This window comes from Parasteatoda tepidariorum, chromosome 4 (genome assembly GCF_982258835.1).
Source record: "Parasteatoda tepidariorum strain Cologne lab strain chromosome 4, Ptep-v5.0, whole genome shotgun sequence".
Taxonomy (NCBI): Eukaryota; Metazoa; Arthropoda; class Arachnida; order Araneae; family Theridiidae; genus Parasteatoda; species Parasteatoda tepidariorum.
This window is the reverse complement of record NC_141758.1, coordinates 29,109,514-29,121,970: the sequence shown is the minus strand read 5'-3', so window position 1 is coordinate 29,121,970 and position 12,457 is coordinate 29,109,514. Positions and strand designations below refer to the sequence as shown.

Sequence of the window (12,457 nt, the reverse complement as noted above, 5' to 3'; positions counted from 1 at the left end):
AAATTTTATATAGTTTTTTTCAATTTTTAAATCTACCGGAAAATTTTGTCCGTGAGAGACGTACCGCTTAGTTTTGTCGGATATTTTTGTTACAAGTTTGAATATTTTTGCTCATGCGCTTTTGTGCTATACAACCAATGTCTTTTTAAGCTAGAGCATTACCATTGAGTTAAAAGGGTAAATAACCTACCACTTTCTTTTAATAAAGAATCTTTTGCATTGCTATAAAAGCAGGAGTGTATGTTCGCGAGTAGAACTTTCTAGCAGACCTAATGCATATCTGTCAACTTTTAATCCTTTCGAGGATGAGTTTCCCCAGTGGCAGTAAACTTGAATTTAAATTATAAGATTAGGCAGAAATATAAGCTGAATTTTGGAAAAGTTTACGCGGACAACCACGAAAGTATTAAATATTTATATATAAGTTTAGTTTTTTTTAAAAATAGTGGTGATCATAAAGATTATAAATTAAGTTTATAAATGCAAGAAATGCATTAGAAAGCATACATTTTACAACCACTTTAAATCCAGAAATAAAATTTTATGCTAGTTGTGTAAAAGTTGGCAAGTATGCTAATGTATCAGGATTCATACGTATCTGGAAAAAATTAGAAAGTGGTAAAAAAATCAATTTGAACTTTTTAAATTATTATGTTTTAAGTTACCAGAATATTTTATTTTCTCTAAATAAATATGTATAGATCCGAAGGAGTCTAATGCAGAATTTTCAGTTTGTACAGACGTAGTAAAATAATTTTCTTAGTGGTAGTAACAGTAAAATTTGGGCGTATTAAATCTAGTACGTAAAAAGTTTTTTTTAAAAAAAAATTAAACCAGCACGACGAATTAAGGATTTCAAAAAATATCTAAATAAGATCTAATTACTTACAGTTGTCTGAATAGTTTCGTTCTAGAATATCAGAGATGTCAACTGCTCCGGACACGCCAAAATAATTAATAAAACGGTAAATAACTGCAAAGTAAATTTTGCAAATATTTGACTATTTTTGCTTGCTTTTTGAAAGGTATAGCAAGACATAAGTACTGTAAAGTGGTGAATTATATAAGCCTACGAATTATTTAGAAATAGTGGTGGCTAAGAATCTACTAAATTGAATTTATTAAACCAAGAATCACAATTGATAAACTACCACTTTAAAATATATATTTGCTGTCCGGAGCAAGTTGGCATCTCTGGAATATTCGTTCGAACTTAATTGTAACAATGTATTGAACATATTAAATTTTTCCAGATGCTTGCGAACCATGCGATATCGAAATAAGATTTCTGTATATTATCCGTGCGGATCGGTATATATACTAAAAGAAAATAAAATATTCTGGTAGCAAGAAATATATTATTGCTAAAAAATTTTTATTAACATTACTACCATTTTTTAATTTCTTTCCAGGTGTATATGAATCATGTATATACTCAAATATAACAAGCCAAAAGGTTTCCGAATTCTACTCACCATAATCTTTTATTTGCTGGTTAATATGGTTCAGCCATTCATTAAGTTGGATAGGAGAGTCAGCAGCCAATAGAAACTCCTTATTTTCATCATCTATGCTATACTCAATTTTAAAACTAAACCTAGGATACGATATGGCTTTGGAACTTGGAGTCACTATCGTCCCCTGCAGATAAACAATAAGTAGTCTATAGTCAGTAACTTTTCATTTAAAAATAATTTAATTTTTACCTTAACATTAATTAGCAAGCAGGTCTATGCTTTTCAAAGATTTACAAGACATTAAATTTAGACTCTCTTAGCTTTTTCACGTGAGGTAAAATGATATAAAATCATCAACATTTTAGACATTTTCGATTTCATTAGATATTTTAGATAATGAACTATTTAAAAAATAACTCAATTATGGAAGTGTTTCTAAGCTATTGTCCTAGAAAAGATTGTAACTGTTATCAAACGAAAAGAAAGTTAAAGAAGAAAAAGGTAAACATAAATCGGAAAAGTTTTTCACCACCATTTTAAGAAATGATAGCAAAAGTTTTCGATATTAAAGAAGAAAAAAAAAGATAAACATAACTTAAAAATGAGTTTCAAGTTGAAATGATAATTACTTTTATCGATATTAAAAAATTAAAGGTATCATAACTCAAAAATGTGTCTTGCGATATTTTTTGAAATGATAGTTACTATTATTATTGATATTAAAGGCCTTGTGGCAGAATTTTTTCGGACTTTCTGTGACCTAATATGTTTCCAGAAGATAATAACAATTATACAAAATATAAAAGTAACAATTATACATGTTGTTAATTTAAAGTAACCGAAGCGTCAACTTAAAAATAGAAAAAAAAATGTTTTGGATCAAATAAAATTTTTTTTAAAATTGAATATGTAATATTTTTGTCATTCTAATATTATGAGCGATTTTCTCGTATTTTGTAGGGATTTTTGCATTTGTACACTAATTATTTCCTTTTTCGCATTTTGTAAATCATCATCATTGAAAAATATAATGACAAAAACGTCAGTAGCAGTAACTAACGAAAAAAAAAAAAAAAAAAAGATCGACGGCGAAATCAAGCTATTTGGACTCTTCAAAAAGGGGTTACTAAATGCTTCTTTTCAATTCGAGATTCAGTCGTGGTAGTAAATAATTTCGTATGAAAAATATCAAATTTTAAAAGCTATGTGGAAATCAACAGTAATAACTGTTTTTTTAAAAAAATAGACCCAAAATTTCTGCAGAAAAGAAAACCGAAATTTTTTACTTCCCAGAGGTTAAATTTCCAGAGGTCGAAAGAATTCGGTAACGTACTACGACTAAGTCGCCATGATTCTGCTAACAGGATTAATGGGAAATGATGTAAACATAACTCGAAAACGTGTCCCATAGTCTTCAAGAAATGATTGTTACAGGGGTTGTACAAAAATATGGTAACACTTCAATGTTTACTTCGCTTACATACGAGCTTATACACCGAAGGACCATTACATTATGACCACCCTGCTAATAACATGTAGGACCACCTTTAGCCCTCAAAACTGCTAGCATCCGCCGTGGCATTGATCCCACAGGGTGCTGATAGGTAGTCTGAGGTATCTGGTACCAAGCGCTCACCAACTAGTCCTGCAATTCCCTCACATTGCGAGGGGGTAGCGTGGCAGCACGAATGGGTGAATCTGGTCTTCAACTATGTTCAAGTAGCTTACAGACGTCAGGGATTGTTCTATGAGGTATATGGGTCCTAATGTGCCCCATGAAAACATTGTGCCTGGGCGAGAAACCATGAAAACCTGAGCGAGCCCATTGTTATAGATGGAGGGTGGTCATAATGTAATGGTTCTTCGGTGTATATTAGCAGGTAGTATTTTATATGATTTTACATGGTAAAACAGTTGGCACAGTCTGAATAATCATGTTTGAGGCTTTTAGAAATAGTGTCTTTTTACCCATGCAGAATTCGGATCAACCAAAACGAGGAAAGGAAGTTAATAACTTTTTTTTAAGATTCAGTACCAGTAATATCAAAATCATTCTACAGGATTGTAATATTTATATTATAATTTTTTTTAGTTATTACGGTATTGGAAAAGAAAATAAGGCTTCGACTTCCTGTGCTCAGTTTGGTCGGTGTAAATTTTGCATGCGTAAAATGGACCCTATTTCTTAAAGCTTCAAGCATGATTTTTCAAATTGTGCCAACAGTTTTGCCGTGTGAAATCTTCAAAAAAAGATACTGCCATAATAAGAACTGTTTGCATAGAATAGTATATACTAGTTACCATAGAAGTGTTTCCATATATACAACACTTTTAATATTATTATCAATATTAAATGAAAGGAAAAAGTTAAACGTTGCTCGAAAACATGTTCTAAATTTTATTGAGAAATGATAGTCACTATTATATGCATTAACGAAGAAATTCGTAAACGCAATTTTTTTTAATCTGATCGGGATAATTAATTGCTTGCCGATATTATAAAATAAAAATAAAATACACATAGTAATTAATATTACTACTAACGTAAAATGTATAAACACAGGACTTGTCTGTCAAAATAAAAGTGATATCAAAATTAATATTATAAAATATGTGGCTTCTTTCCAAAAAATGTCATGTCACGCTTTTTAACCACTTGAACAATACGCTAACTGAAATACGTATATAAAAATATGACATCTACACAGTGATTTTATTTTACTTTATAACCGTTGAACAACCGACCTAACTCTGTAGCCTTGTAGCTTTGAACCAATCCTGAAAACAAGGAAACTCCTGGATCAGTACCGCCAGAGGTATGATTTGTTATGGGAACATGGAGGACTTTGTGACTCGACAGATTTAACGTGCATCAGTCTCAATTTCCTACAGGGGAGTCTTCGGCCGACGGGGATCAAACCCCTGCCCTCTTGGACATGGGCCCAGTGCCCTACCAACCAGGCTATCCTGGCTCTCTACACAGTGAATAATATTTAAATTTAAGTGGTTGTTGTTTTAAGCAATTTCCACGTGTTTTGGTGATTAGTTTATTACCACCTGAAAAATTTTTGGCCACCATTGGGTGTAGAAAAAACACTTATTAGGTTTAGGATAAAATAAGCTTTTCTATTAAGATATTATTTGTAGAGACGATTGTAGTTCAAATACAAAATATAAAGATATGGGAAAAAATTTTGAAGTCTTACGCAGAAATTTACTAAGTTTTTCATGAAAAATTGCATGATTATGAAATTGATATATGAAAATAATACATACCGTTTTAACTGGTATGACAATGTCTGGATTTGAACTATGAACTTCAGCGAAGTTGGCCCACATAGACAGAGAGAAATTTTTGAGTGAAGCTAACATTCTTCTACAACCAGTTATGTTACCAATTTGCTGTAATGAGAAAATTTAGCCAATTAGTTTTTAATATTAATTTTCCATTGCGCTTTTTACGTTAGAAGGTAAGTACGCATCAGTAAAATTCCTTTTTAAACAAAATTTACCTTAAATTAAAGAACATGTTTGAAAACCTTGGTTAGAGTAAAAATTAGCCCCTGCAAAGAATATACCTCATTAAAATATCAGTTTATTTACTTTTAAACTAACAAAAGTCTCCTGGTATAAATTCCTCTTGTAATGCCTAAATTGTCTGCTTACTAACAGAGGGGTCAAGAGTTCAAATCCCATTTGGAAAGTATGAATTTCATCTACAATTTTCTTTTTTTTAAATGTTGATAACTATTTAACATGCTTCATTCAATTTATAAGTCATTATCTTCTAATTTAAATTATTTTTTAAAAAAAATAATTTGAATTTTTAAAAACAAAAAAGTTAATAGATATTTTCTTAATTAAAATACACTCTATAACAAAAAAATCGACGGACTAAGAAGAGCAAAATCGACGCTCGATCAGGCTGGAATGATGCCAACTGGGGACGTATAGTCTTTAGCGGCAAATCCCGCTTCCAACAGTGTCCTGACGATCATCGAAGACGTGTTTGGAGACGCACAGGGCAGAGGGGGGGGGGGATCCTGCCTTCACTATTGCGCGCCACACCGGCCCTCAACACGGCATTATGGTCTGGGGTGCCATTTCCGTTGACAGCCGGACCCATTTGGTCGTCATTAGAGGTACACTTACTGCACAGCGGTACGTCGACGACATCCTAAGACCTGTTTTGCTACCGCTCCTTTTGCAGCGCCCTGGGATGGGTTTTCAGCAAGACAATGCCAGACCACATACGGCACGTGTTGCTATGAACTATCTGCAAGCTTGTCAAACTCTTCCTTGGCTTGCCAGATCACCAGATCTCTCTCCCATCGAGCATGTCTGGAATATGATGGGAAGGCGATTGCATCTGGCACGGAATGTTGATGACCTCGTTCGACAATTGGATCGAATTTGGCAGGAAATACCTTTAGAGACCATCCGTGAGCTTTATCGGTCTATGCCACGCCATGTGTCAGTTTGTATCCAGGCTAGAGGCGGATCAACACCTTATTGAACTTGTTACTGTAACTCTGCAATAAATTATTCAATTGTTCTGAAATTTTAATCATTTACTATTCTGTACATCGTCTTTCTATCCACCAATTTTCGTTTCAATCAGACAACTCCTTCTTGGTGCGTCGATTTTTTTGCTATAGAGTGTATATGAATTATTTTTAAAAAATTACAAAATTTTAATCTAATTTGATAATTTTGTAGCTTTTTAAATAATTTTTTTAAAGTATAAAATTTAAAAAGAATAACTATTTTTGTGTAAATGTAATTTTTTCTAAAAATTAGTTTAAACTAAAAAATATGAATTCATAAATTGAGTAAAATAGTCATCAAGCTTTTTATAAAATTCAGCCATACCAGTTGGGATTTGAACCCCGGACTTCTCTGGTAGAAGGTAGACAGCCTAACTGCTAGGTATATAAAAAAATGTAACTTGTAGAGACGAGCCGATCGCAGGTTTGAAATCAGAAACGCTAAAATATATAAGAGCCGTTCAAAAATTTGATACAACATGAAAACAAATTGTTCCGCTTGTAATTTATAATGGTACGCTTGTCATAATTATTCTAAATTAGAATTGCCATCCTAAATTGTCATAATTATCCTAAATTAATTGTAACGTTTTGCACAGACTGGGTTTGAATGACACATTTCATGAAATGTGTCATTCCAACCCAGTAGAGCTCCAAATACATAAAATAATTTAAAATACTGTAGGGAACCGATTATCCGGAACGATCGGGACCATCGCTATTCCAGATAACTGATTTTTCCGGTTTTCTGAATCGCTACAAAAAGCCATTTTTTTATTGTTAAACCCAATTAAAAATAATTTTTTTTGGGAAATAATCTTAAAAAGAAGAAAAAACGATGAAGTAATACACCAATAATTATTTCCAAAATTATGGTAAGGTGAACATCTTTCAAAATAGAAAGAAAATTCCTAAAATCTTATGAGGAAAAAAAATTTTTGTTTAAAAAATGGCGGGAAAATTTATCGAATTTCGTTCCGGTTTTTAGGTTTTCCGGTTTTCTGATTTCCGGATAACGGGTTCTGTACTGTAGTATAAAAAATTCATGATTTTCCTGAAATTTTTGATACTATTTTAAATCCTTTTATGTATTTGGAACAGCAACCAAAGACTGAATAATATTGAGTACAAGAAAAATTTGAAGAAGAATCTTTAAATTCTTACATTGACTAGACTCAAGTAGCCTGAGTATGTCTCGTCTATCATGCAAGTAGGTTGAACTGCAAGACGACAACAGAAGTGTCCGAAAAGGGGAAGTTGACTCTTTTCTGGTGTTTCCAGGTTCAAATCATAGGTTTTAATTCGTGAGTTGGCATCATTCAAATTTAGTTTGGCACTGGCAACGAGGTCAAACTCTGAAAAGCTGGAAAAAAATTAAAAGTCAATCGAAAGTCTGTCTTAAATTCTAATATTTAATATGGCTTAAAAGTAAAATAAAATCAGGTAAATTTATTTTACAAAAAATAAATGGAAGAGAATTTTTTAAAAATCAAAATTAGAATTTTATTTGCTTCAAAATAAATATACACTATGACGGTTGAAGTTTAACACACTACACCAGCTTATGATTCCACCAGGGATTGGTTAGCTGTTATATACGTCATAAGAATTCATTTTGAGACAAGGCCATAGTACATCAGATTAAAAATCTAACCAATAGTTTAAAAGTAAAAAATATTTTTTTCCAAAAGAATTAATGTTATTAAATTTTAAATATTCTTGGGGCTTAAACTTCTGAATTGACATTTATGTATATGTTACCAGCAATATATGATGTTGTTGTTGTTGTTGTTGTTAATTTACGTCGCACTAGAGCTGCACAATGGGCTATTGGCGACGGTCTGGGAAACATCCCGGAGGATGATCCGAAGACATGCCATCACAATTTTGATCCTCTGCGGAGGGGATGGCACCCCCCGCTTCGGTAGCCCGACGACCTGCGCGCGAAGTCGAGCACTTTACGGTAGCACAGTTTAACGAGGACCAATACCGCACACCCTCGGTCCCTACGCAGACTGATCCAAGTGGGTCACCCACCCGCACACTGATCGTAGCCAGTGATGCCTGACTTCGGTGATCTGCTGGGAACCGTGTCTTAACGATCAGTCCACTGCGGGACCAATATATGAAATATCAACATTCTACAGAATTCCTGGCGTTCAATATATGAGATTTATTTCGAACGCCATCAACGGAAACTTAGCCCACCTATTGTGAAAAATACCGTGGCATTCTATAGAATTAAAAAAATATAGAAATACAAAGAATTCTATAGAAATACAGGCATTCTATAAAAATACAAAGTATGATATGAGAATTATTATACACTTCGCTAAGTGATTGTTCAAAATGCATGTAGGATTTTCATTTAGTCATTCCATAGAAAACCTAGGCAATGTGTGATGACCGATTTTAGCTATTTTATTCAATGACTATTCTATAAAAAGCTGAATTTCATACAGAGAGATACAAAGATGAAAAAAGATCGCGATTAGAATGTTAAGAGTTAATGTAGAATTTAAAGATGCCTCTTCATACTTTGACAACTATTATAATCAGGGCGGCTAAAATTTACAGTCGAGAAAAATAAGTTCAATTTATAAGCTCATCATGCTTGAAGAAATTTAAAATTAGAAAACTTTTTAATTGTTGCGATATGAAAATATTTATATTATTACTATATGATTGACTTATTATTTCAAATTTTTAATTTCTATAATTTTCTCCATCAAATTGTATTCTCTAACTTTCGCTATCAAAAGTATTTTGTAGCGAGAAGTTTGAAAACGCAGCAAATGTGTTTTATTTCGTCCTAAGTCACTGAAATGCTAGGCACGTCCAATTATTTTATCCCAAGTTCCGCACTGTGAATATTCAGCTTTGTTTATGAACAAAAACATACAAAAAGTAACGTAACTGATTTTATTGTGAAGCTGATGCCTGTTCCAGCACGCATAGACAAGTTGTAATCAATAAAGAAGATTATCAGTTTACTCGTGCGTGGTTTACTCAATTATCTCCCATCAACCAAAAAATAAGAACACACATTTTTGTAAACTTTATTATTATCTCTCGTGCAAACTAACATGCAGCTCACAATGAGTTACCATCTTGTTTTGCGTCTGCAAGTTTGCAATGTAAACTTTTTTCATGATATAATTTTCAGGTTTCAGAGATGCTAAATATTATCAAAATGTGAAGTGACAGATGACACCACAACAGAAGAAAGTGGGACTGAATTCGTGAACTCTGGCAGTCTTTTAAGTGCTCGTTAAATGACACAGATAACAAACAGTCCCAACCAGACGCAGTAGACAAATGTATTTTATTTCACAACCGACATTGAACAGGCGACCCAATTCTGAGTTAACTACTATCAATGTTGAACTCCGTAGCCTCGTTATTTTGAACCCTACAGAGAAGACAAAGGAACTCCTGAATCAAGCATGTGGGCAAACTAGTCTTCGTGGAGGATTTTTGATGGAAGTAACACGCATTTGCATTACAAGGAGAGGAAAACCACGAAAGCCTACTAAGAATATTCCGATTCTAAGAGATTCTAACCCGTGCTCCGTTTACCACTGAGGATACATTATGTCCAGTGCTAACCGGGAGCAGAATTCGTCTCAACCAGTCATCACTCGGAATCGAACCTGGTTCACCTCATCGGGAGCAAACACGCTATAGTGTGTTCGATGCTAGCTGGGAGCAGAATTCGTATCAACTAGCCACCTGTCGTAATCGAACCTGGTTCAGCTCATTGCGAGGCATACAGGCTATCCTGTGTTCTGTGCTAGTTGGGAGCAGAACTCGTATCAACCAGTTAATACGAGTGACTCGGATTCGAACCTGGTTCACTTCATTGAGATTCCAACACACTATCCTGTAAATTCCATTATAGTAACGGGAGTTGCAGCTCTGCCTTTTTTGAGATCTGATCCGCTTTCTGATAGATTCAAAGCTGCCATTGGCTCTCGAGTCATCCTAAAGTGCTGATATAGCTCCCTTTTATTCCTTCATGAGTCAACATGACATCTTCCAAGAAAGTATATCATTTTAGGACAGCTCTCGAAGCCAAAGAATCTTCAATAAGGCTCTAAACGACAATCCGTAAAAAGCTTATTGTGACGCCTTTGATGCTCAGAAATCTTACTGAAAGTTATTTATAAGATTTTAATTAAAACGCGTGTTCATTTATGAGTTTTTCTTATCGGAAAAATACAAGGTTATTCATCAACCCAGTGATATTACTTTTCCAACAAATTAGAAATATACCCGGAAAAATACAAGGTTATTCATCAACCCAGTGATATTACTTTTCAGACAAATTAGAAATATACCAAACTATTGAAGCTGCGTTGGTGATTTGGATATCAAACAAATATGACTCCACATTGAATTTTTTAAATATTTATATCTTGATCTTAGTGTTCAGAAAATCTAAATTAGAATTAAATAAATTTTTTTTAATGGATTTGTTTTTAAGTGTGAACTATTAAACGGAAATATACTACTATAAAATAGCTATACTACTATAAAATATTCAGATATTTACCCAGTTTTGAAATTCAGATCTTCTTTCTGGAAAAAAAATGTTTAGGAAAATTAGGTAAATGTGTAAATATTTGTAACTCTTTGTGGAATTAATGAATTCAACTAAAGTTTCTTATTGGCTATTTGTGCTGTACTTTCTATCATTACTTTTTCCAAAAACATTAAAGAAAAAGTCTTAAAAACAACATATAAAAAAAAATAATAGTATTTTTTCAAGGATAGTTAGATAAATATAAATATACTCATATATTTATTATTATTCTAATTTTACACAGAAATAGTATGATATGAACCTAAAAAATTGTGTAAGCATACTTTAGAATAAGATAAGCACGTGCAATATTAAACTGTTATAAAACGATAATAACCGCATGAAATACGCCACTCTTTTCCTCTAGTTACACTTGAATTTTTTTCTTAAATATTTGACGCCACGGGCTAATATCCTTTGCAATGCCATTTTAAATAGCATCTAAAATGTTTCCTAACTCTCCCTTGTATGCTTTCCTTTTCATGGCAGGAAATATTGGAAAAAAGGACGAGATTAAAAGGTAACTCCAAACTGAATTCCATGGCAAATGAAAGAATTACATGTCAAATGAAAATGATTTCTGCTGATGAAATTAGTTTCAGCATAGCAAACTGACCAAAAAATCGACAGGGTTCTCAAGGGTCTTAAACATTTTAAAAGTTGTTCTCTATTTCTTTGAGAAAATTTTAAAATAATAACAATATTACGACAGGAATAGAAAAAAAAAAAGGATTTTAAGATAGATACCTCTTTAAGGTTGTGATACTAATGAAAGTGAATTCGAAATTATTTTTTTAATTTTTGAATAATAATGTAAAGTGGCGGTCACAAATATTTCAAAAATTTCAATGTTTGTAGCAATTTTTTTTTATCATTAATTAAACTTTTTCCAAAACACGTGCGATCTTTGAATCGAGAAATTTATAACTCAGTTGGAGAAGATTTTTTGCCAGATAGTTGTCATTTTGTGAAATAAAACTTATGGAGTTTGTCCACGTTTTAGAAAAATTTATCAAATAAGTTGAAACAAAAACTGGAAATATTAATTTTATTTCAATTTTAGATAAAATCAGCTAATGCGAAAAAAGGTCAACTGTTTTAAAAGTGAGTTTTATAAATTCTTTAAAAATGTAAATTTAAACTGAATCACTAACAAATGGAGGTGATAGAAGTTCTTTAATTTATAACTCATTAACCCACCTTTTCCAAATTCAAAAAGCAACCTAAAATTTTTTATAGTAATCAGTACAATTTAATTAATTATTGTTGGTTATTTATATGTTAAGCAAAACTTTTAAACCCCAATTTAAAAATGGCATTTTGAAATTTAGAGTAAAAAATTATTTTTACACCAAATTAGTTTACTTAAGTGAAGATTTTTTTACTAAGTAAGTTAGTTACTTTAAAAAAATTAGTTTACTTACTAATTTTTACTCAGTTTTAGCTTACTTCAATTAGTTTACTTACACTTCATTATTAAGAATTAAAAGATTTAATCTAAGATAATTCGGCCAGAAATTAGCAAAAAGTGATTTAATTTAAAAAGTAAAATATTCTTTTATGTAAACGTTGTATTATGTTATTTTGTGAAAACTAATTTAAAAAATAAATACACCAAATAACAAAAAAAAATTTTTTTTTTGTTTTTATTTTTGCGTTCGGGAATAAAGCATTAAATACTTACATAATTTTCTGAAAATCTTTTGCCAATAGCTCTGCTAACAGAATATGATATTTTCTTCTTTAATTTATTTGAAGCGCTGGCAATACTTAAATCCTCCTGTAACACGTGACTATAGACTTCCAATCGGAACTCAAAATCATGAGATACATTATTGCTGCAAAAATAAAAACAAAACGTTTATTAA

General features: G+C 32.0%; 1 protein-coding gene across 3 annotated transcripts in view; it reads right to left on the bottom strand.

Moving 5' to 3' along the window:
- The window catches only part of LOC107441602 (rhotekin-2), a 105,410-nt gene that overhangs the window by 5,695 nt on the left and 87,258 nt on the right, over positions 1 to 12,457 (bottom strand). For all 3 annotated transcript variants that reach the window (XM_071182088.2, XM_016054929.5, XM_071182089.2), the window contains exons 5-9: positions 12,274 to 12,427; positions 10,560 to 10,585; positions 7,169 to 7,367; positions 4,734 to 4,859; positions 1,476 to 1,641 (exon numbers count right to left, since the gene is read on the bottom strand). In XM_071182088.2, coding sequence (XP_071038189.1) covers positions 1,476 to 1,641; positions 4,734 to 4,859; positions 7,169 to 7,367; positions 10,560 to 10,585; positions 12,274 to 12,427 — 671 coding nt within the window. The remainder of the gene's footprint in view (positions 1 to 1,475; positions 1,642 to 4,733; positions 4,860 to 7,168; positions 7,368 to 10,559; positions 10,586 to 12,273; positions 12,428 to 12,457) is intronic.